Raw genomic sequence first — 26,682 nt, forward strand, 5'->3', positions numbered from 1 at the left:
TGTAGGTTTTCAAAATGAAGGGGATCATTAGGTTACAGTAGTCACAAATAAGTACAACACAAAGTCACAGAAGACCTTATTAAGCAAAACTGCTAAGTTAACAAGAGTCATTCAATCAGCTATCAGATAAAAGTGCCAAAAAGACCTACTGAAGTGCCTGATCTATACAGGTGTTGGTGAGCTGGGTCAAACTAACGCGATGCCTCTTCTGGCCATGTGTTGAGCTTAGTGTCGAGGAGTGCCAAGCTTAAAGCAAAGCACTGTTTTGTTCTGTTTTTTCATGTCTGTAAGCAGCCCGAATGCATAGACCAAGGTCATTCAGTTTCAAACACAGAGCTTTCAGGAACTGATCTGTAAATCAACTCAAGCAAATTATTTAGCAGTAAATTATCCTGCTTCCTAGTGGCTCTGAGAATAGCGGCAGGTTGGAGTGATCTGCTGCCAACGTGAACTAGTGCAATAAATAAATGAGCGAGATGGTCTCTCATCAAATGGTGAAAATTACAGAGCCTAAATGGTAATGAGGTTTAGAGCCCCTTCCGACTTGTGTTGAGTGCATTCCTGAGTGGAAACACAATCTTGCAGCTCAGTGACGGATGTTGTTTATCTTTGACTCTAATTATGAGATTTTAATACTAATTATTAACTGTCATAGTTAAGATCAGAAGAATGTAAACAATTTATGTCTCTATTAAGCAACTAAATTATGTTTCATTTAACATCATAATATGACACCGTTTAACTAATAAAATCAGCAGGTATTGTTTATACTGAAATTGGAAGTCTCAATATTGGAAAGTAGATGAACCTTTTTTCCTCCCCTCATGTTAGCTGAAATTACTATTGCTCTATGAAAATTACCTTTAAGGCTGTTCTGAACTTCTAATGCAATGTCCAGGGCATTAAAGGGCAGAACTGGTTCATTGGCAATTTGCAAAGTCACCTCTCCCGTTAGCTGAAAGAAATCAAAAGAGATCAAATAATTTCTAACATGTTTAATACTCAGCATTTCTTTTAGAAGGCCAGATAACTTCATTAGAGTACTTTTTCAGGGAAAGCTGAATAAAATGCTGCTAATGCACAGATTTTAAGGAGGAAACTAAAAAATAAAACCATCAGACTCTATTAACAGAACATCCCACTACAAAAGGTTACAATTTATAGCCATGTACAAAGAATCTGTTCAATCTTTTGCTTATATAATGGGGTATTATGAGAGTATTTTTTATTTTTGTTTTGTCTTTTATTAAAACATGGAGCAACAAAACAAAAAAAATCAGGAATAAACTTGAAGGGTTTCTTTTTTTCCCCTGCAGTAGGCAGGTACAACAGTGAGACTCTAAGGCTAGGGAAAGACATTACACATAAATAGGTTTAAGTGATCAGAAACGGGTTTAAACCTGTAACAGAACAGAAGTTCAGTGCACATAAACCAGTTTCAAAATGGCTGAAAATGGCTTAAGATAAATTTGGCTGAATGTAGTATCAGAGTTAACTGATTTGGGTCAAACCGATTTATGCAGTGTCTGCCCCAGATCCCTTCCTAGTTTAAGTTAAACCAGAGTGACCCAGCATCCCAGATGCTTTGCAGCCCTGGGCTGGACTGTGCTAGGTTGTCTACTCCAGAAAACAGGGCTGGCCGCTCTGCTTCCTAGCCAGAGCTCCAGCAGAGACTGCAGGAACAGCAAGGTCTGCCTGGCTTCCCTCTGCACCCCACTCCCTACCTTGCCACTTGCTGCTCAAGCAGGGATCCCCTCCTCCCATCTCCCACAGCACAGACCCCAGCCCCACAGACCCTAGGCATGTGGTAGGCTAGCTAATGCTAAGCGGTGTCCGTGTGTGTGTCTCCAATTTCACTGGGACAGGCAGACAGTGTCCACTTAGGGCTTTTCGGAGCTAATCAACAGATCAGCTGGTAATATCCCCCCTTTCCTTCCTTGGAAAAAGCTGTTTAAGAAGAGTTTGAACTAGGATAGGGGCTTTTGTTTTCTTGATGGGCTGCTAAACACTGTGTTATCAGCTCCCTGCTGGCTCCATCTCCTGTCACATTTGCAGACAATATGAAGAAACAGGGAGAGGGAGATTGAAAAGCTCAGTATCAGCAACAGATGCATGCACTGCACACCACCCCTTTGCCTCAGAGTGCTAGCCAGGGGCTGGGGGCTGGCAACACTCCTGCACCTAGAGCAGCGAGTGGGGAAAAGCCTGGGACTGTGAAGGCAGGGTCAGGGTTTAAACCCCTTCCTAATCAATACATCCTGCCAGGCACAGGGGTGGGCAAAATGCAGACCAGGAGCCAAATGCGGTCCATCAGGCTATTTTCTCTGGCCCACAGGGCCCCTAAAAAATTTAGAAAATTAATATTTATCTGCCCTGGGCTGCCTATCATGCGGCCCTTGATGGCTTGCCAAAACTCAGTAAGCAGCCCTCTGCCCAGAATAATTGCCTGCCCCTGTGCCAGGGTCTGGCCATGGTCTGCCCCTCCTCCCCTCCCCTCAGCTCAGCACTGTAGAAGGGAAGGGCTGCTCTGGCACCCCCTGGCTTCTAGCCTAAGCCACTGCAGGCATGTGTCTGAATTTCCTCAGTCCAGAGGGAATGTCTGCACTTGCAAATCAGTTCAACCTAGGCAGGTTAGACTAACCTGCAAAGATTGAATCAATTCAGGCTCAGGCTGAATGTCTGCCCCTAGCCCACAAGTTTGATTCTAATGCTGCTAAAGACAAAGACAAACTTTTCACAGTCTTTAACGGAGTTTGGAACAGGCCTTTAGCTAGGAGTCACATGAATAAAATAAACTGAGCTGAAAAATCAGAGCATGAAACAACAAATATATGACAACTTGATATGAATGTAGGTTGGCCATGTGATCTGGTTTGGGTAGGACACTCCAGGATTCCATAGCCTGGTCCCAGCTGGTTGGTCAAAAGTCCCAGGCCCAGGCCAGAGTTTGGTGGGGAGGTGGAACAGCATGGTGCACCAGGCAGGTGGCTGGGCAGGCACCGCTGTTCCTGTGCAGGAGCAAAGATATGTCACTTGTGGGCCAAGTGGCACCTGCTCCAGTTCACCCAACTTGCTCCCACCTAGAAGCACTGGTGCCTGCCCGGCTGTTTGCCGGGTGTACCATGCTCCTCTACCTCCTCGCCACTCCAGCCTAGTGAAAATTTAAACCCATTAAATGGATGTCACAGCTCAATTTGCAGTGGGCAGTTGCCTATATCACATCTCACCACTATCACTGGAACTTTTTTCGACAATCTCAGATGTGAAGCCATGGACTGGATGGACCTCAGAGACCAATGTTTTTTCCACCTGTAAGAAACCTCTCCAGCTCCAGGCTTAGACACAATAAAGGATCCAAGCATGGAAACCTATATTGCTGCTTCTGTGCTGTAACTATTGTTTGATTAAAGAGAGGATTTCAGTCTCCAGGGCTGTCCAGCCTATCTCTATTTACTAGCACTATAAAAACACATTGACAAAAAATATAGAAGAAAAATTCACTCATCCCATCTGTCACCTGATACTGCAAAAAAATGCTGTGGGGATATTCTCCAAGATGGAAAAAGGACTACCAGAAATGGTGAGAATGCTCTTGATAAAAATGTTGAATAAAAGGAATCATACTGATCAATACTTCCAGAAGTGTCAGAAAGCATTGAGATGATAAAACAGACCCTCCAAAATCTGGCTGCAGAGACTGAAAGCTGCATTTTAATTCTACAATATAAGACAACAGGGCTAACTACTATTGAAAACAATACCACAGGAAATGAAAAGGGAAAATCATATTCCTCCCAGCCTCCCTGTCCTTCAGAAAGCAGATGAAGATGAAATAACATAAATAGCAGAGGCTTCCTGGTAAAAAGAAAAAAGATAAATGTACTTGCAACAACATTTCTAAAAAGGCCATAAAAATATTGTATTTGACCTGCCCACTGACTGATTTTTGCACAGAGATAGAACACACTACATCAGTCTGAAACCCACATCCAAGTAGAGACCTATAGCAAAGCTATTAAGATTTAAATAAAAAATATTGCAAAAGGCAGGGAAATGATAATGTTGAGGAAGAAATGGTGGGAGAGGAGGAAGCAATGCTATTCCAGGACTTCAGCAGGCAAATTGAAGAACTAAGGAACAACTGCAAGAAACATGGGCATATATTATAAAAGACTTGGGGTTCTATGCAATGATTGCAATGATCCTTAGCACAGCTATTTTTTATTCCAATTTATTATAACATCTTATTGGGACAGGCCATCACTGTCTTGCCATATGAATGCTTGGAGGTCATTAAAATATCTCTTTCAAAGCATATATTGAGATAGACAAGTTTGCGATCCAAGCATTTTTGTGGCACATCCTAAAGCTGGTATGGAAGAAAAGCAGCTTATGAGTGAAAATTTCCCGGCTACTACAGAAACCTACAGAAATATAATACCACTCCTGGTTGCTGAGCACTTGAAATCCAGCCCTAAGGTCTTTTGAACATCTGGTTTTAAACGACCGTTCCTCATGCTAATCCTGGATATTCTCTCAAAACACATTTGCCTTATGCTTTAACTATATTACAGTGTGTGTACACTGTTGGAGAACATCAACAGTGGCTCTAAAACAGGGGTGGGCAAAATGCAGCCCACGGGTCAGATGTGGCCTGCCAGGCCATTCTATTTGGCCCGCGAGGCCCCTAAAAATGTTAGAAAATTAATATACATCTGCCCCTGGATGCCTGTTATGTGGCCCTCGATGGCTTGCTGAAACTCAGTAAGTGGCCCTCTGCCCAAAATAATTGCCCACCCCTGCTCTAAAATAATGATAGTACCAAAAAGGTCTTTGGACATTATAAAGATACCATCAGAGCATATATAAGTCCTAACTCCTGGGATAGTGTCTGAACTATTTGCATGCAAATCTTCATTGGCTTTAATTCCATTAATAAAAACAAGCCATACATTTGGATTTATTTTACACACAGTCTCTGCAAATAAGGGCTATGACACAATCTAGAAGAGCATAGGCAATAAGAGTAGAAAAGCACTGGGAAAACTTCTTTTTGATATATCAGAGGTATTATGGAAGAGAAACACTACAGGAAGCCATCTCCCTGTTACCATCATACCTAATAAGATTAGTTGTGATTATGGTAAGTTCTTCTTCCTATTTATGTTTCTTGAAAGCAATTTTAATTTCACATCTTAACTACAGAAGGCCCATGCCTTTTTTGTGCCATCCATCAGATTAAGCTATACCCAGAAAAAGCCTTCCAACTGAAGCAATATGCATATCTCAGAGTATCAGTTTTACATAATTCTGTGGACTTTCTGCATGTTGGTTAATAAGGCAATAGCAGTATTTATTAAACCACATATTGGTTAAGTTAACCTGAAGAAATCAATCACTGAGAGGAAAGCTCAGAGCATTGACTTGAGCAGAGTGAGTAATAATGCTGCAGAAACATACATCAAGCCCACGTAATGCAGCAAGACAGAAAAGGCCACTGATTTTTTATTTATAGTCTTATTTTTGGATATTCCATCCCCAGAGTACAATATTGAATATACATGCCAAATAAAGACGTTTCTTTTCCCTTCCCCCTTTGAAACATGGCTCAGACTCACTACTGAATTATTAAATACAAGAATACTTTAGAAAGGACTAAAAACAATATTTCTTTCATAAACTGAAGTATTAACGCAAACCAGCTGATTCCACCACGACACTAAATCAGTTATAACAATAATGATAAGTCCGCAAATAACACTTATACATAATAATCCATACACAATACTTGATGCAACACACACAATTATCCAGTCTAAAGAACAATGTTATAGTTTAGATGCTAATTGATTATGAGCCATTTTTATTCTGTGATTTAATCTGAAAAGAAAAAAAGCACTGAATAAAATTTCTATTATGTTTAAGCTTTGGGTATCTGTTGAGAAGTTGTTTTCTTAACTAATCTATAACCTTTATAGTGCAGTTCCAATTATTTTCAAGAGAAATGCCAGTATAAAAGATAATGATAATGGCAAAGTGTTACTGTATATTACAAAAGGAATGAAAGGGGAGTAACACAAGATTATTTCTCTGAGCTGCTGCTATACAGAAAGAAGTTTGGAATATTCAAAATAGATTTTACTTTTGTAGTTCATAACCATATTTTTTCAGGCAGTTATAGAGAAAAAAAGGAGCTGGTGGAGGCTAGATAGATAGCTACAAGTTTCTAAACAACATAAAAAAGCACCTTAGAAAGATCCAATGGCAAACAGTAACTAAGAAATTCCCAGAGATGAGCTGTATGCTGGATCTGGCAAATCACCATTACTAGGCTTAGTATTTTTCACTTGGAGCCACTAGTTTTGATAAGACAGACACCCGCCCCACCTAAGAAACAAAACTATTTAGTATTTACTATCTGCATCAGTCCTTAAGTTCTTCTTGCAAAGATATGGTTTGGTAAGCCGACACAATCACTCACATGAAAACACAAAAAATAGTTAAAATGAATGCTACAGGTGCCACTTCTAGGCCAAAATAGAAACCTGGAAAAATGTATTTGGTTAAAAAATCCTCAATTTGTTAAAGAAATAATAATAATTAAATATTATTCACTATACTGCAGTGTAGTTTGGTTCCAAAAACAAGAGACAGATCAAACCCACAATTTAACATTTCCTTTAAAAAAACCCTAATTATTTGGGGGTCAATGTCATGATTTTGCAGACTCTTGTGGATGTGAGCCAGAAAAGTTTACTGCAGAAAAAAAATCCTTTCCAGGCTTTCTAGGATGCATGGAAGTTCACTTAGCTGAAAAAACATAAAAGAAAATCCCATGTAATGGATATGGGTTTTATTGTGAATGTTTTATTGTATCTGTTAACTGTGTTCATGTTGTGCGTGACTCATTTTATGTCATTCGAATGTGCACAGGGAATGAAGGGTTAAGTACCAGGGCTGCTTATATGCAGGCTGAGACAAGATGAACCTTTAGCATCAAGGGTCTTGAATAGCTCTGTTGACATATTAATAAAAGGTGGGATTCCCAATGCCCAAGAGGTGTCCCTACATGACAATGGAAGAACAGGTTGGAGGTAAAGAAGCATATTAGCTTCTTCTAGGCCAGGGGTAGGCAACGTTTTTTGGCTGGAGTGCCAAAAAACCCACAATGTTTACCTTGGAAGGTGCCGGAGTGCCAACATGCCGGAGCCTGGAGCAGCTGTTTGCAGCCTTGTGGCTGCAGATGGCCCACAGAGCCCAGTCTGATTGCAGCAGGGCTTGCAGCCTGCTGGGAGCAGCCTGGGCTCTGTGGCTGACAGCAGCTGCTTAGAGCCCGGGCTGGTGGTGGTGTGCCAAGCAAAATGGCCTTGCGTGCCATGCTCGGCACGTGTGCCAGGGGTTGCTGACCCCTGTTCTAGCCTGTCTAAAGGAGTCTGGGGACTGACTGAGACAAGTGAAGGAGCTTTGGGGAGCTGGAAAGACAGAAAAGGGAACAGCTGCATATCTTTAAGGGTGTTAGAGCTGTGTGCACTGGGTTAGGGACAGAGCAAGTGCTTTATGCTTTTGGCAGGGGCAGAGAACCTCTGGCTCAGAGGCCTTTGCCCCAATACATGCTTTCACTGAAAAGATTGTTTGCTGTCCTGCTTGGACCTTTGGCTTGCGCTCAATCCCCACACACCAAGACATGAAGCCCCTCTTCCAGGAACTGGATGATAGCAATTTGTCAGGACCTCAGACAACCAGGAAGGTGAGAGACCAAAAGATGAGAATCTCAGAGTGGAAAGGCGCCAAACCTTCCCCTTTGCTTTTGAAGTCGAGCCTGGGCTAGATACAAGGGACTCTCTTGGAGACCAGATAAGGTCATAGCAGTCTCAAGCAAGCAGTCGCTGGAGGGCACTCCGTGACAATGGCCAACTTCTTATATTCAAGGAGGGTACGCCTACATATGCATATTAATGTGCTGCAGTAAACTCCGGTGCTTATTGCACTGGAGTTTATTGCTCCTGGGCACACGTTTGACTGTGTACCTAGGGACTGCAGCATGTTGAGTGGGGTCAGAGAAGCCCTGGCTGCCTAGAGGCTTAGGGGGGCCAGCCTGCCATCTGGGGCAACTCCCCCCAGCTCAACATGTTGTGCAGAGGCTGGCTGGGGCACAAGGGTGCTTCAGTGAGAGGCTGCCTTCAGGCTAGCCCTACAGTGAGCACCCTCATGCCCCAGCCAGCCAGGGCAACATCTACATGTGCTTTGCTGTGGAGTTTTTTACTTTTGTATTTATAAGCACTATCCTGCTGTGGAGTAAAGTAGTCTACTCCAGCCTAATAGGGGTTCACATGTGTGACGTTTACTGCACAGCTAATTGGTCTACTGAGCAGTAAACATCTCATGTAGATGCACCTGGAAAGAATTACAGCCCCCTCCCCACTTCCTAACACCATCCAGGAATGACAGCATGAGAAAGCTTATGTTAGACAGGATTTGACATCACATGGATGCTTGGATTAATTTTCCATTTCTTCAACTGACGAGAAACTTAGCACAGCTGCTTCTTAGGAAGCTCTGCCTTCTTGCAATTTTGCCCAAGTTATATCCAACTCACAGATCTAAATGCACTATAAAAGCCAACATTCAGGGACATCATGTGAATTTGTGACACTCCCTAGAGAACTATGTGGCCATAAAGCAACAAATGAATTATAGTTGTCTCTAGATGTAGTTTTTCACCAGTGACAGATACAATATTGGTAATACTCTTCATTTTGTTTTTTCATCACTCTCTCCAAGTATAACACAATCTACTATTCTATTGCAAATTGCAAATATTCTTGACTTTATTAGTTCTTTCACAATATGTATGAGGGAATCTAAGTGAATGGAAATTGCTTCAAAATAGGGTGGCCTTTTCACAGAAGTGAAGGGCATACCAGAGCATTGTTTGGCTACTGAGGCAAACAACAGGGGGGCATGTCACAGGCATTACATAAAACTAGTGTGTAATATGCCCTAACCTTTCCTACTGTACATACCTGTAACAGGGAACCCTCGCCCTGTTACTAGAAAGCAGGGCAGCCCCTTTCAGGGCAGAATCTTCAGGGCACAGCCTGCCAGCAGATATGGGGTTAAAGGGCAGCCCTGCAGGCCAATCAGCTGATTAGGGGCTACCACATGACTGGGAGAGAGTTCAGGCCAGAGCTATATAAGCCCTGGGTTGAGTCAGCCAGAGGACAGTCAGCCCGGGTTGTGGTGGAGTGTGGGCTCCTGAATGCCCAGAGGACTGGAAGAAAAGTCTGCAGGCTGGGGCACAGGATAGAGCAACCTGGAGAGAAAGAGACACGGGGTAAGCAGGCATGCTGCCTCTATTATTTTTCTTCTTTGCTCTAACATGGGGCTTAGTATTTAAGTTATAGTTTAAACTGAGGTTTGGGTTGGGACAATAAGGGGAGGTTTTTAAAGGTCTCATTAGTGCCTGAGAGACACACAGTAACCTTGAGCCCTGCCAGAGGCAGGCTCAAGGTTCAGGCAGTTACTGAGCCCGGAGTAGGCAGAGAGAGAGAGCTACGTGGCCACCACATGGGGGCCTGGGGCCCAGTAGATGGGGGCCAGAGGCCTGGGGCCTGGTGTAAATGTGAGCTAGAACCTCAAAGCTAGACCCAATGCAGTGGACCTAGGCTAGATGGCCTAGCTAAAGTAAGAGAATGGAGGCTGGGGAGGCCAAAGCCTCAACAGTGATGACCGTAACATCTGTGAGGCATAAGGCATGGTGTAGGGGTGGCATGGAGCCATGCAATTAGCTCTTAAGGCAGGAGCGCCTCACTTCTGGGTGTTCTTTGGAGCAAAGACCAGATCTGGGCAGCCCTGGGGCAGCTTCCCCTTTGGGAAAAAACAGAAGAAACATCAAGATGTGGCAGAAGAGTGAAGGGGAGACTGTTCTTGGAAGCGAATCAGAATAAGGGGGACTCTGGGGTGCCTCCAGGGGTTATTCAACCACCCTGGGGATGGCACCCTGTTACAATGCCACCAAGTGCTCTCCTATAGTGCATGCCACAACTGTCATGTATGACCATTTCTTCAAATACCCTTGAAGTGTCTATCCTAAGACCTCTAAGAGCTTTTACCACATTGTGAAATGTAAAATATAAAGAATAAAATCCAAAACACAACAAATGTACTGAAGGCAACCAGCTGTGGCCACCTAAATAATCCCACAACAAAATCATTAACTTATCTGAACACCTGGGTGGTCTTCTTGAGCTGACTACACCAACTCTATCCCAGAACAAAAACTTTAAAAAATGGATGCTTTTTATAGGATCATTTGGAACCTGATAGACCATGAACATTAACAAGATGCACATTTGTGAACTATGTATAAAAAGGCCAAACCACATTGTTTTGCTTCTAGTGAATGAATTTTCTTGGTTACCCAAACTATGAAAAACAAAGGTAGCTTGTCAACCATGAAAGTCTTTTGAATGTTGTTCTAACATATTAAATATTTACATAGTTGATGACAATCCAATATTTACATTGGACTGATCCAAAACTTATTGGATCAGGGGATCCCCCAGGGGGGTGATGAGAAAGGGGTGGGAGACCACTCCTGCAATGTGGGTCATAGAAGGGGCAGCTTGCCATGACTCCAAGAAGAAAAGCCCTGAGAACATGACAAACTTACCCCTAACAGGTACAGCCAGGCTGGATGAGCTGTGAAGGGGCGGGGCACTTGCACAGTTCATCAGCTGCTTTTCTCTGAGGCTGACATCATCAAAGAATGCTACCCAGCTGAGATAAAAGCCAACAGCAGGGAAACAATGGGGGGGGCAAGGGGGGGGGACACGGCAGGGAACGAGCTGTGAGACCTCCCCCCGGGGCCTAGCCAAGGTCTCCCGACCACTGCAGGGAGAGGCCAAAGAGGGACCCAACAGAGGGGTCTGGGATATATTTACAGTGATATGTCAACCTGGATGGCAAAGGAAGATGGATCAGAGGAAGATGCTCAGGGACGGCAAAGTGGTTGGATGCAGGACGCATAAGTGGGGAGTGGGTGGAGGCCCCTCCCTGGAATTTCTGTTATTTGCTTCTCTTTCATTTCATTTAAAGCCCCCGAGGCCAGGAGAAAGGCCACAGGATATATGCTGAGGGATGAGTGGGCCGGGGCTGCTCGGGGACCCTTGACGCTAATAGGCCAGACCCATCACCGCCGTCGCCTCACCACCCAAGTAAACCCATGTGGTGAAGAGGAAAACTGTTGTGAACACAGAGGGCCATAAGGATGTCATGTCCCAGGTCTCTCTCACTCTAAGTGGAGTCGAACTCTCCATCATCTGGCTGTCCCTACAGGCTGATGCGTGGGTGGGGTGTAGGGGAGGTGGAGCCCCAGAAGCACCCGCTAGTGATGACACCCAGCGCATCCCCCCCACAGAAGGGAACCCCACTACTGAACATAATATCCAAGATATGGCAGGCGAGTATCAGGGTATTCCTTCTGAAGAACGTGACCAAACATGATGGCAGCAGGAGCAGCCTTCATGGCAGGCTCCAAGCTCCAACTCTAGGGCCACACGAGAGAGGCTCCCTGAAGCCAGGTGGGTACAAACCTCCACTGACTTAATTTGATACTGGATAAAAAGGCCCTAATGAATATTATTCTGTCATTTTAAGAAACTATTTTCAGATATTCATTTGATAAACATGAGAGGTACTATAGATAATTATTTTTTATTATCTCAAGGCCTGTAAGTACAGTTGGTTTGGGCTGGGAGAGGATCTTCTTTAGGTGAGAGGCAGGGGAGCAGGGGTTTGTAGGTTAGAATGTTTTAAATTTTGTGGTATTGTTTGGGGGAATTGTTTTGTTACCTTATTTTATTACTTCATTCTGCTGTTTTATTTTTCCTTTATAGTGGATGGACCCAAGCCTTTATTGGGAAGGGTGTCATATAGATCAAATAACTAAATGGTTTTACTTTATTATTGAGCTTAGTCTTCACCTTTGAGTAAAACATTTATAAATTCCAAAACAATATAACAAAATGTAAGTCCTAAGTTAGTCACTAAATGTCAATTATTTGGAAAAAAAATGCATTTAGAAAAAATAGATATATGTATTTACATTAGTTATCTTTGGCTACAACGATTAGAGCAACCATGTATAAACTAGAAGGAACAGTAATGAGTATGTGCACTACTTACATGTACGTTAATTAACTTGCTTGCCTACAGTTTCAAAGTATTTATTTCGGGCACTGATATGGCCAAGATCCCACAACTGACTGCCCTGTTTCTATCTGAAGCCCTGCTCATTTCAACAGGCTCCACACACGGATTCTCGCAGAGGTCCTCTTGCAAGATTAGGGAATATGTTGGTAAAGAACCAACTTACAAACCTGATGTGGAGAGGAAACCACCTTTTCCCCCTTTTGCCCAATAGACAACCTCTCCATGAACACAAGCCACAGTAGTATAGAAATCCTGTTTGCAGTGAGATGCTGTGAATAGAAACACAGCTGCCAAAATGAATATCAGAATATTATGATATTCTGTGGTTACCCCACACCCTGGGAATTCAGAATGGTGCTCTCAGTCAACTACCTATAGTGCAAGCCTCATTGCTGTGTGCGTTGAGCACATAATTGTAATACTTCAGGAGCTATTTTAGTTATTGAAGGGTGCAGAGTTCCAGCTAGGCATTTCCGAATCATTCATGAACCAAGTTACAAACAAAATAAAAAGGCAGGTAACTGCCATGTTTAGGCTTTTGTGAACACAGTTCTTCAGCACTGCTTCTCTCCAATTCCATCTGCTGCTGTGAATTAGGAACAGGTACTTGAGGTCTGAATTGTGTGCTGGCACCTCCTTTCCATTTCAGTCAGTGTGTTACTTATGCTGTACTACTTATCCTCTTGTATGCTCTATCATTCTGTTCAGTGTTTGCTAATACCTTCTAGTCTTCTGTGCATAAAAAAAAAATAAAAAAAATCTGATCTGTATGCATGTATCGCCAAGTACTAGAGAAAACTGGCAGATGCCAAGCGGCTGATTGTACCCAATACCTGGCATAAAAGAAGAATCCGACAGTAGCTGTGGCATAGTGGATTTGAGACCTGGCTTGCATTTCCAGCTCTTGCTGTAGATTTATTATGTAACCTTGTGCAGTGGATTTAGACAAGATGCTCTACTTTCCCTACTTCTAAAATAGGCTCCATTTGATTACTCAACTCTTTTCCTCTGTACCAATAACACTTAGGGTTGGCAGTTGGAGGGAAGGAACAGAGTGGTATCATGCTGGCTGAAGCAGTTGATCAATAACAGGGGGAGGATGATTTGGGATAGTTTAAGCTACTTTAAAAGTAAAACACACACAAATCACAAAACCATACACCTCTGGCACATTGCTTTTATATAGCTTAGCCATTATTTCCTGTCTTGCATCTTGACATTGTTAGTTCTTTGCAGCAGGGATTATATTTGTCCACGTATGCATCCTGTGTCCAGAACAATGGAGTCCAGGGCCTGATGGGGCCCTTTGGGCACTACCGAAGCACGAACATCAACAGGTAGATGTCCTGACCCTAATAAATAAATAATATTTCTCTGCCTATATTGAGTGACTTCCAGATGAGAATCTGGCAATTGCTGGGATGTTCACAAATCATAAATCCAGGCCCATAAAATAATACGTTTTTTAAATAATAAATATGAGCCGGTTTGGTTTCTTTTCCTCCTTGTTTTCAGAAGATATTTTTCTTCACATTTTCAAGCTTTTTCTTGCAACCATGAAGGCTTTTTTTTTCTCCTTAAAACACTCCGGCAATAGCATGACTCATCAGCCAGTACTTTAAAAAAAGCACTGAAAATAATGGGATGTGGAATCTCAGTGTGCTCTTGAAGCATTCCTCACACAATCAAGCCTCACAATACCCATTATTATGCTGATTGGCTGGAAAAGAGTTAAGTGAATCACCCAAGGTGATACAAGAAAACACTGAGGCAAAGGCAGACAGGAGATCCCATTACTATGACTTCTGGCCTTCTGCTCCAGCCTCAAGACAGTTGTCCTTCTGTGCCTGTGGGCAGCAGATTCAGAAGAATCTCCATTTTAAAAGTACAAAAGAAAAGTGAATCAGGCTTAATTTGGCTTGTCTATGTTAGCTAACTTTGGCTGTTGCAAAATCTGGCATTAGAAGGCAGGGCAGACTTGCATCTTATAGATGAACTAATTCAGATAGCTATAGCATGAGTTTTGGCATGTAAGAAACACAAAAGAAAACAGGATGGGGATTTTTGTTTAGACATCCTTGTTTGGGATGAAGATTGTCGAAGCACAGATGGAACGCTTTTTTTCCAATACATAAGTAGCTTCATATGTATTATCTGTTCCTACAGTTTGAAGCAGCCTCAGCACCCTATTGACAATCAAAGATAAGAGTTAGATATATTTGGGCATTTTTAACACTCAATTCAGCACACATTATCTGACAGTTTGCATTTCAGGTCAGCAGAGGGCTCTCTTAGAGAAGAGTACAATAATTCTAAGGCTATAACAGATGAACTAGAGCATAATAATTCACAACAGATAGTTGTTTCTGAACAAGAGAAGGTATGAATCATATCATGAAGTGTTATAAATATTATATGCATTATTCCAAAGGAAAACATTGCACATGATTTCAATTTGTTATCAGGTCAGGAAATACTGTTCAGGAAGTAGAAGTGTTAATGGACAAGTCAGTGTGTGTGTGTGTGTGTGTGTGTGTGTGTGTGTGTACATACACACATCCAGATGAGCATGGCTGTGCAGTGTATATATCTATATATAGATATATATATATATATTATACAGAAAGTGCTACATTAAAGTAACTTTGGTCGCATCCACATGAGCATGGGCATTTGTTTCCCTGGGGACAAGCAGTGGCCAGGCTACCCCGGGTGGGGTAGGAGAGGCTGGGTCCAGCACTGGGTTGGCCCCAACAGCCTTACCTGGGGTCCTGGGAGCCTCCTGGGGCTACAGCAGTGGTGATCCTGCCACTCAGAGTCTGGCTGCAGCTGCAGCCAGGCTCTGGTTTTGAGCAGCGCGTGCTGCCCCCACGTGTGCCACTCCGCTTTTGTTTTGGTTTTTTGTGAGGGTTTTTTCTTCCCTGGGATTTCCCAGGGTCAACCCCCCCCCCCCCCTGCTGCTACCTTGCAGTGCAGAGAACAGCTGAATGTGCAGCTGAATGTACGTCTGCACAGCCAAATACTGCACAGCCACGCTCATCTGGATGCGGCCTTTAAGATTGCAGTGTTAAACGCTTAAAAGTTAGAAGTTGAGAGTGACAGAATTAAAGTTGTCTATACAAGTTACTTCAACCTCTTTGAGAAAATGCATTATGCTATATTCTTTAATTACATGACTGCATGCTGTTTTTTCCAGAGGTCCCCACTTCACTCAGTGCACAGAATGGATGTTGGTCATTTAATGAACAGCTATTCAATATTTAGTTTTATTCTTATTGTTCAGTGTATGGCCCTAAGCATTATTTAATGCACACTAGGCAGGCTGTGCTCTGAAGACAGAATTATTGATTTCCTCATGGGCTGTTCTATGGTACTCATCACTATAATATCCAAGAGGATCACAACCATTAATTAATTTATCTTCACATCACCCCCATGAAACAAAGGAGGTACTATCATCTCCATCTTGTGGATGAGAAATGTAGTCACAGACAGCTTAAGGTGAAAAGTATCTGTGCGGGCCGGGAGCGACCCGAGCCCTTTTCCGTGCTGCACGCAGGCTGTGGCCAGCAGCCCGGGCACGCCGGGTCGGAGAGGGAGGCCGTCGAGCTGGAATTAGGCACAAACGCTTAGCGGTAGTTTAAAAGATTGTTTACTTACACCGAGATGGCAGTGGTGTAGGCTGGAAAACTTGCTTGAGTTGCAGTTACAGACAGACAACACAGACGGTCTCGTGGAGGTTGCTAGGCTCCACGGTACAGAGCTCCGGATGCTCTGGGTGAACACGCCACCAAAATCAGAATCGTAGGTACGTCTTATAAAAGTTGCGCTCGAAGACGGGAAGAGGTGGGCGGTGGATCAGGTCACCAAACTCCTCTGAATCTCACACAGGGTTTCTATTACCCTGCCGTGTATCCAGAGTCCCCACGAGATGGATGTGGAGTCCTCTTCGGCTTGGGCGGAAACTGCTCAAGCCTTTTATACGGCTAACAGGCCAATCGTTAGCCACCAAGTGGGAATAATTTAAAACTAGCCAATAGCGGGGAACGAATTTGCATACCAGTGGCGGGGAGTCTTCTGCACCGTGCATTCCTCTTGCAACTCGAGCAATGCACTCTGCAAAAGAAGCTGCAGAAAGGCGGGAAACTCGTCCCTGCCCCGGGGTTTTCCTCTGCAAGAGGAAACTCTCCCGTGCAATGGAGCTGCAACTTGGCGGGGATAATTCTGGTGCCAAAGCACACACAAAATCATGCCTTTGGGTCATGACAGTATCCTTTAATTTTGGGTGCTCACTTTGAGATGCCAAGGACTTAATTTGTTAACACACTTGGTTATTATATAGTACTTTATTTGTACAAAGCACATTTTTTATTGATTGCAGTCACAGCTATGAAACTTCAGTGCTTCTACAATCAATCAAGTCAGGACCTAGAAAATAAGCAGCCTAAATATTGGGGGGTTTTTTAGAGAAAAAAACACCTTGTGTTTTTAGCATTTATGTATACACACACATGCACATACATCTAGGCTGGCATTTTATCAACACGCAAAACATACATCTATTCACCCCCCCCCACACACACACTTCAAATATTTTGAATTTCTAATGGGCAGATCATATCCTATAGGACTAACAGGGTATAACCAGTTGCATTCCTAGGGTTGGGCAGATGGGCAGTCGAACCCCAAGCACTGATTTGTTTCTTGGGAACCCAAGGTAGCAGCACACGAGGTTCCCACATGGAGTGAGATAAGACTCTCTAAGCACTGAACTCCCATTTCCTCCATCTCCCCAGCTCTCCTTCCTCCCTGGTCCCCAAGGGGACAACATTCTTCGCTCAGCCGTTGGGTATAAAGGTCAAGTAAACCCTAAAAATTTTTGCACAGAGGGAGCTGAAGATGGAAGTCTGTCCCTCTGGGTCCATGAGTGTCCTTGTGAGCTGTGTTGAGTAGCTCTTTGATGTGTTGATCAGGTAGAATTCCTTCCCTGGAGGTGTCAGATAGCAGGCAGGGAGGCAAAAAAAACCTTCCTCATGGACTCAGAGGGACAGACCTCCATCTTCAGCTCCTTCTGTGCAAAAATGAAGTTTATTTCCTACCTATGGGGACTTTTTACCATCTTGTACCATCTACACTTTTCCAAGAGCCTGATGAAGGGACTTTGATCCCGAAAGCTTGCAGAAAAGGACAATCTTCTTGCCATTTTCCAGTTGGTCTAATAAAAGGTATCATTTTGGAACCAAGAGTTCTAGTTTTTTGTATATCTTTTTGTCTCAGACCAGCACGGCTACCAAGTACACTATCCATCAAGATTTTTTGAAGCACAATTTCTTCCATGGGTTCCTGGGAAGACTGGCTACAGGCTTGCCTCTACAGAATGGTAGATATAAAGGATGTGCACTGGCAGATCAACACAGAACAGAAACAGCCTGCAAAGGCTGAGGAAAGCACACATGCACCTTGCACTGATATATTTTCTATTGAAATCTGTAAAACTCTAGGAGTGTCTAAAAATACAAAATTGACAAATAGAGAAGGCGACTCCTCCAAACTTCCGTCTTTTAAGAAAAGAATATTCAGCCCCACTTACATTTTTTTTTCCAGACTGTAGTCTATTTTAGCAGAGTAATGAACAGGCACTGAGGAAGGGATACAATAGAATAGACAGACCTTTCTTATGACATCCTTCTGTATGCCAATAAAATCATTATGACACTACATGGCCTCATGCGTCTCTCTGCTTCCTTTTTAGAGAAAAAAAGCTTTTTTTTTTTTTTTAAAGAGTTTTAAAAGTTTATATTAGTATTAATACAACTCGCCAACTGTAAAGCTAGGTTACCTTGGTTACCATCCGCAGGCCTGCCAGTGACAAATATAGAAAGGTTTTTTTGTTGTGAAATCCCAATAATTTTATATAACAGCTCTCTCATAAATCAAGATGCTGTTATTTTATGGAAAATGACATTTTAAATTATTGTGTCCACTTTAGGGTGAGGGGGGAAAAGGGGTTGAAATCTGTGCTAGGCTCTTTTTTAAATAAGCAATGTCTGAAGCTGATGAGGAAGGGAGGTGGATAAGCTGCTATAAAAGCCATGTAAGATAGTCAATGAAGCCAAAAAAAAATATATATATATATATATAATTCAGAGATATGCAATTCCTATTAATTGCTTTAAACCCAATTTTAAATTCCAAACTGTTTAATCACAAGGATCATGCATTAACATAGCCCCTTCCTGCTTGAAGAGTCCTGTAATTCATTACTAACTTAAATGGATACATGAATTATAAATTAACTTTTCTTTATTAGTCATTGAAATGCAGTCACATCTAAAGATGGCAACTATTTAACATCAAACAAGAATACTACGTCACAGTTTAGGACAACATTTTTCTCGTTTAAACTATTTCAAGTTGGAGTTTGAGTGACACTGGAGTTAGTTACCTTCCATAGTATATGGTTATGAAAAAGCAACATAGGCTGTTAAAGGGCTGAATACAATGCCAGTACCTTGAAGATCAAACAGATAACACCTCCAGAAACAGTGTTTTTCAACATTACCTGGGGCTTTGGCTGAGCAATTCTCATCTATAATCCATTTCCTTAAGTACTTACATATTTCTTAGAGAGCTCCAGTTGAGTACTGACTCACACTCAACTTGTTTATTCGTGAAATCTGATAGGTCACAACACAATATGGAAAGTCACAGGCAGGCCAAATTACACCGTCCAATTTCTTAGTGACTGGTGTCAACTCATCTTGAGTTCACTCCAAATGATACGTGGCAAAAGAATGGATTTGATTATCTATGCTTCCAAGAAGTAGTTCTGAAGTGCTACAGCAACGTAAGTTCCATCTTGTCAAGAATCCCTTATATAAAAAATATTATTTTGACCACAATTTACTCAAACCCCACCCCCTCATATGCTTTACGCAATGCACATGAATGAAATATCTTGGCGAACTGGGGTCTTACACAGGATCTTCCATCCAAGGACATCAAAGTGCTTGGCCAAATTTCCATTTGATCTATAAAAGCCATACTTCTGCTGACTCCATAGGATTCAATCAATCTGAAACTCCTGGCATTGTAAAAACTAGATGATAGTCATGAGAGGAGAGCAGTAATAGAAAATTCAGCAACAGCAAGTTTGAACCACAGTTTTCAGAGTAGGCCCTGATAGCATCTTTCTAATCACTTGCCATTTACAGAAATGGATTTGATTTAATTGAAGTTGTAAAAAAAAAGTCTCTAATCACACCTCATCAGCATACACTTATTATTCAAAGGAAGCCATATGTATTACCAAGCACTCTTAATTAAAATAATGCATATAATCTGCTTCAATACCTAACAGTCTTTCTCCTTGATGATTATCGCATAGTAATTCTTTTTTTTCCATCATTTTTTAAAAACATTTTTGATCTTTTTCTCCTGGTCACCAATTTCATTTGTAGACTCTTTTCAGTGTCACTGTCATGATGTCGGGTACAGGAAATGTCTTTGCTAATATACCACGCTTCAAACCTCAATACTTAGCAATGACCTTCAAAATATAAGAGCATAAGAATAGACATATGTCCTGACTTGGTGTGGAAGTTAGAAAAGAGGGCCTGTTTGCCATAGCACATAGCCTTACCTTACAGGCTAACTGGCTATGACTTCTGACTTCTGAATGCCCAGAGCCCAGGGAGAATGGGAACTAGGAAGAAGTAACTCCTAGGCCTATAGAAGCTAAGGGGCTGGTGAGAGTTAGGGACAGTAGAAAAATTAAGGAAAAGAACGACAATGAGAAACTGAACAAGGGTTGAAGCAATGGCACTTCGGGGTCCTGGACCCGTGGAGTGCGTCACAGACCCTGCATGCCCAGTACCATGCTGCATGCCTGAAGAAAGACGACAGGGTTGGCTTTGTATTCTCTCTCCTCCTCAGTCTCAGAGTACCTAACATGTTTAGCCATGATAGTGGAAAAATATTGCTCTTTTCCCTGCTGCCCATTCTTGATGCACAGATGTCTCAATTTTTCCGCTTAGGTCATCCTAATCAGTGGAGACTGGAGCACTGGCGGTTCATTAAAGATGACAGACTGGCCCTGAGGGAGACAAGCTAGCCTACCACAGCACCAGGATACCAAAGGAAGTAGGAAGTACATCAGATTGCAGTTCTTTGTAGTGGAAAAGACCTGTAAAGATTACCAAGTCCTTCCCTGTTCAGGGCAGAACAGATCAGACGTGCAATTGATAAAACACACAGTTGTAATAAAAATACAGGGAAATGCAACAGAGATCCCTGTAATACTCCACAAGGAGAGAGAGTTTGCCAATCACTGAAACAGGGCACAATTTTCTTTTCAGATGTGTGTACACACATACAAACCCCCTTCCACTCCCCATCAGATCTACTAGGACACACGGACACACAGACACACACACACACACACCCTCCACTCCCCATCAGCTCTACTAGGGTTTTGTACATATTGCTGGTGCTATAGCTGGGTTAGACAACTTCTGTACACTTTTTGCAGCTACTCTGTTTTTTTTTACAAGATATATGGCAATATAGTTTTCTAGAACTAAAAAATTACTGTTTTATTTCCAGGGGTGGAGTCAGGACTTGGCAAGTGGGGGGGCAGTGCAGGAGCAGCTAACCCCTCTGCCAAGGTGGCTGCACCCCTACTCCCAGGCACCTTCTCCCCACCCACACCTGTAGGGGCATACCCTGCTGCAACAGCCTCCAAAGCACATCCACTCCCTTAGAGGCACATCCGCTCCCTTCCCTTTCCCTGCCCCTCCCCTACTACTCCTACTGCTTTCCCTGCTGTCCTGGGGGGTCTGAAAGCTCCAGAGCTGTTCCTGCCAGCTTTAGCTGGATGGACTATATGGGGCTAGAAATAGTAACAGCTATAACAGCAAGATGGGTAAGGAATGGGCTCTCCCACCCTGCCTGCTGCCCCTGGGGAGCAATCACGGGAGGGGGAATACCTTGCTTATTGCCTCTCCTGCTTTCAATGCTCCCAGCTGAGCCCACCCCAGGAGCAGCTTTGAAGCTTCCCTCTGCCCCAGACCATGGGAAAATCAGCAGCAGTAGCGGGGGGGGGGAGAGGAGGGGGTCATGCCTCTGAGAACAAAGGAGAAGGAGGTTGAGTCTTACATGCTTTGGAGACTTAAAAAAGGTCCCCAGAGGCTCCCAGGCTGGATCTAGTCTGAAAGGGGGTACACCATTCGTGCCACTCTACTGCCTCCAGATCCACCCTTCTTTACTTATACTGAGTTAGACTAAGCATGCACCAGACTTATACTAATGTTGAATTATGTATATGGGAAATGCAGAAGAGACAATCCCTCCAAATCATACTCCTGCCCTGCAGTGAGACTATATAACTTAACAAATAAAGAGAAAAAAAATATTTGTTTGATTTATTTTTACAATAAAATATTAATTAAAGAAGCATGTGTTTAGAATTGAATGAGTTTTTCTCAGACCTGGTAAAAATGCTAGGGCCAACAATCTCCTTGAGCCTTAGGGAATCTCAGGCCAGTGACTTAATGGACCTGGTGAAGTATTTTATAATTAGCCTCCATGCTCCTGAGGCTACCAATTTACCTAAAAAAGGAACTTTTCCTGCCCTTGGCAACAAATAAGTCCCTTAGCAACAAAGAATAGAGTACTAAGCAGCAATATTTTTCATTTCAGTCTTTACATGACTTGCAAGAGAAAAGAATTATAGAAATGCAATCTGATATAGATCAAGGCTTAGGATTCATATGAAACATTAACAGTAAAACTCCAAAATGACTTGAAAGCAGACGTGAGGTATATGCCTATGTTTGGAGCCTTATTATGGTAAAAGGGGATAAACAAAGTCATTCAAATTGTGAGGACTGTTTCATTCCATTTACCATCTTCCTGTATGTGGATTATTTTAGGCCAAGTGATATACTACCATGGGCTGTCTGTTAAAACAATAAAGGCAGAATCACATAACAGCAGCTAACTGCAACCACAGAGATTAAACAGAGAAACACATATTTAAAAGGTATCATCTTAATATATTGTAGAAAATACCATTATTCTGTCAAACAACAGCTTCTACTGTTAAAAAAAATCAATATTTATCCCCAGTTACTACAACATGGTAACTCCAGTTATTTCCTATTCTAAGAATTTTGTTATTAATAATAGTTTTCAAGAACCAAAAATAATGCTCCATGCCTCACAAAAGAAGTGAAGAGACGTTCCCTTCCTTGAAGAGCATGCTGACTACCTTGAATGGGATCCAGCAAGCTAGTGTCAAACAGAGAAGCATAGATAAGAGAGATGAAAGACAAGGGTGACAAAGAGATCATAAGGTTACTCCCTGATACACCAGGGTGCCTGCAGCATGGAACATCTTACAGGATCATGGCTGAAGACATGTATTCCTCTTGCTAGCTGGTTTTCTTTTGTGATGGTGTTGCTTTTATTCTTTTTCTTTTTTTGGTTTTGAGGAATATGTTTTCCTCCTACTTCAGGCATCTTCATGGAACAAGTTAGCTTTTTGGTGAGATTTCAATGCAGTAAGGGCCATGTTTTATCAGAAAAGTCTGATATGGGCATTCCAGATAAAGAACAACATGGAAGAAAGCCTAGGGCATTAGTAATAGGATATAATTAAACAGGATGAGATGTAGAAGACATGGAAGAAAGGAAACACAAAGAGCGGATCTGATTTGAGACACAGGCAAATAAATCTGATGGAAGGTACAATACAGAGCCCAGAGAATGTCTTAGGGGGTGACAAGATGTGAGGAAGCTCATTCTGACAGTGTTACTATGGATGGATTGGAAAGAGGTAGGGCTAGTATAAGAAAGGGTTATGAAAAGAAGGTTGCAGTAGTCAAGATGGGAGAATTTAAAATGTGGATTTGTCCAGGAGGCAGGAAGGAATAGGTGGGTTTTAGAAAAATTATAAAGTGTGAAGAAAGGAAACCCCCCTGTGGTAGCTGGGTAACTGTCACTACTAGGGTAATCTGTTTATAGTTGGAGCTTCCCTAACCTCAGCCTGATCCTCAACTACATTGTCTCTTAAACAGAAGAACAATAATTACTGCAAGTTACAACATGGTCATTGATAATCAGTGAACAAATTAGCACAAGAGTTACCATCTCAAGCTAGGTTGTTTTCCAGAAAAAGAATAGATGGCTAGTTAAAGGAGAAATATTTCAATCTGTATTTTCAGAAGGCTCTTTTTGTTCTTGGGTGCTGACAGACATGCAGCTCCCCACTATAACTCATGGTGCTTTGCAGAAGGCACTATGAGTTACAGTGCCTCCCCCGCTCCCCACAACCCAACACATGTTTGCTGTTCTGTTTGGTCAGGGGGAAGGAAAGGGGGAAGAAAAATCTAGCTCCACTTTGGAGCTGATCCAATGGAGAGAGGCTGCAGCCTCTCTCCTCTAGCCCCACTCCTGCCCTTTCCCTCCTCCCCACCCCCAGTTTTGGTGCTGCCTGCAGGATGGGAGGGGGAGAAGGCAGAAGAGGCAGCTTTGGTTTGGGGTTTGCCCATCCTGTGCTTGGGCAGGGGGAGGGGCAGGTGGACTGAATACATAAATGAATTCACTGAGGCTTATAATGAAGGGACTGATCTGGGAAATGTTGGACTCAATGGAAAGATTATTAGAGAATCAAATCAGAAATTTGTCACGGGTTCAGGCCTGACAACTGGGGGACAGCTTTTAGGAGAATCACAGATTTCATTTAAATATCTAAATGGACAGATTTTCAAAAGTTCTCCATGCCCAGTGACAAAAGAAAACATGACTAAACAAAAAGTTGTTGCGCTCTTTTAAAATCTGGTTCAAATTGTGACACACAACTCTAGAAAAATGACGTTCTAAATGTTGGAAAACATTCCTCCCCCCTCCCCCCCCCATTTATACATTACATTCTTGTGAATAAATATACGGTTCATTTTATGGCAGTATTACTTTAAGGTGGAGCTTGGACAGTGGTTTCAATTTGGGGTCAAGGAGAGGGTGGATTGTGCCTAACAAACGTGCTTGAAAAAAAACTCAGGTAGGGACAGTCAGGATTATGACTGTCATATTAACTACTCCAGATTACAATGGAGGTAGGATAGTTTTCTGCCTTCCCTGCTGACAGTCTAAGAAAAAGAAAGGTGAATCAGGGAGGGAAAGACAAGCAAATAGACTCAAACCCACAGAAAACAGTCATGTTTAGGTCTGGGGTTCTGTTGGAGTAACCTGAATTTCACTGAGCTATATCTGAGAGAAGCCCTTTGACTTCACTGACCCAAACAGACTCAGAAATGGCACAAAACACTGTAGTAATTATTTCAGCGGATGTCACTTATTTGGAGACACAGTTACCTTAAATGGGACACAGCTTAATGTGGTTTGGTTGGAAGAGTGTTAGAGCCATGTCATGAGAAGAGGCAAACAAATCCCAAGTGGGAGCAGCAGGTAGTCCAGGGGGCGCTACCAGAAGGCAGGATGATATCCATATTTTAGGCATGATAGAATAGACTACATGGAGAGGCACATCCTTCTACACTTGCATGTCTGCTTATGTTTTATTGACACAGATGGTATTTGAATACCCATTTTCCAAGAGCAGGTCATATTGGGGGTCCACGTTTCCAGTTATTAAATTACATTTTAGAGATTAAAAATGCAAACATCCTTTCCCAATAATTTTATGCCCCCTAATTTATAGATATATGATCACAAAGTAAAGCGGGTTGTAGCTCCTATGAGAGGGGAGGGTATTTAAAAGACACTAATTTGACAGTGGCCTGATTTTTTCACGGTTTTTGTGCAATCCTATATAACCCTGCAAAGCAGATCAAAGTGCTACCAAATCTAAACATGGCACCTTTGTACATTGGTACAAGTCTGACCACACTAAACACAAGGCAGGTGGAAACCAGACCCACAGTTTAATTGGCTTTTTCAGCTGGTTTCATCACCACAACGCTGGTTAAATGCATGTGTGTTGGGGGGCAGGGGGATATTTGCATAGAACAATACCATAAAGTAGTTCAACAATTATCAGAGATTATTAATCTCCAAGTACAATAATAGCCATATTAATCAAAAGACTAGCCTCTGCAGCAGATTGTGAAAAAGCCCTTTTAATTGTCATTCTTGCTAGCATTTACAACTGCTGACACAGGTTATCATTTTGTAATTTATAATTAAAGTGATAATGTATATCAGAATAATTTGATATCAAAATAAAGGATTCATTTACCAAAGAAATTAGGAGTACAGTGAATTATAGGACATTCAAGTTTGCTACCAGAAATTAAAAAATGGTGATAATTTGGGGAGGGCCAGGAGGAATAACTAAAATGAAGAGGATGGAATTAAGGAAAAAGATATTGGTTGCGAGAGAAAAGGCTTCCCAACAAAATCCTATTAAATTGCATTGAATAACTATAAAAAGGTCTTTCCCTTCAAAAATGTAAACAGAATCCAACTCTTCTCCCTCTCCGAAAAAGCAACCTGCTCCTGCCCTCCCAATGATGGTATGACATGAGATGAACTAAAAATTTCATAGGTTTTTATCATAATATAACAGGGGCATTGAGCAATTCATTTATCATGAGCTATAACATCATTTACTGTGAGTTTTCATGGTGTGTCCCACTACCTTATCCAAGACACTTTACTTCAATTCTGTTTTTATGGTAGGGGTAAAAAGAGGCATCAGAATACAATCTGAGAGAGTGTACCTGAATTAATACACAGAAACAGATAGAATTAAGGTTCAGGTTAACCAAATGATTTACACGTATTGTAGTACATGTTCAACACTTGTGATAAGGAAAGATCAGCAGAACTTGGTTATTAAACTGGAAAGACTCTCCCTCCTCTAGAAAACATAAGTTCTTTTATTTTCTTTGAGGCTTCCTCTTATAAGGATGTGTAGCTGCAGCCTGACCTTTGCAATAGAAGCTTTTGAAAATGTTATCCTCTAAGCTACTGAGAAACCTGTAACCCCACTTTTTTTTTTAAATCAAAAGTAACGTAGTCCCCAAAGTTACTTTTGAAATGAGGACTTGCTCTGTAAGTAAAAGTTTCAACAATGCTTATTGACTTGACATGATTCGGTAACCAGGAGCACTTGAGTTTCCATCTCAGTTCTGACAGTGTTACCCTTTATGGCCTTGGTCTGACTTCCCCATCCGGAAGGCTTGCATAACTCACAATAACACTAAAAGTTAGTCGGCAAAGCCTTATTCAAATTTCATTGATGTTTATAAAGGTCTTTGACTTAATTAGGTTTCCAAAAGCTGTTAATATTTAAAACACTTTTCAAACAAAAAAAGAGCCTGCTACAAATTACTGCCCTTCATCACTACCTTCACATTACAGATCTGCTTTGTAGACAGAAAGTATGGCATCCATGTTCTTAAACTATATAAAAGTGGGCAAATTATGTAAAGGCTAGATTTTTTT

General features: G+C 42.1%; 1 protein-coding gene across 1 annotated transcript in view; it reads right to left on the reverse strand.

Annotated features, from left to right (window-relative positions):
• The window catches only part of LOC102373839 (inactive N-acetylated-alpha-linked acidic dipeptidase-like protein 2), a 315,106-nt gene that overhangs the window by 54,297 nt on the left and 234,127 nt on the right, over positions 1–26,682 (reverse strand). Inside the window, exon 9 of the mRNA XM_025212511.1 lies at positions 862–955. Coding sequence (XP_025068296.1) covers positions 862–955 — 94 coding nt within the window. The remainder of the gene's footprint in view (positions 1–861; positions 956–26,682) is intronic.

This window comes from Alligator sinensis, unplaced genomic scaffold, assembly GCF_000455745.1.
Source record: "Alligator sinensis unplaced genomic scaffold, ASM45574v1 scaffold1447_3, whole genome shotgun sequence".
NCBI classification, from domain to species: Eukaryota; Metazoa; Chordata; order Crocodylia; family Alligatoridae; genus Alligator; species Alligator sinensis.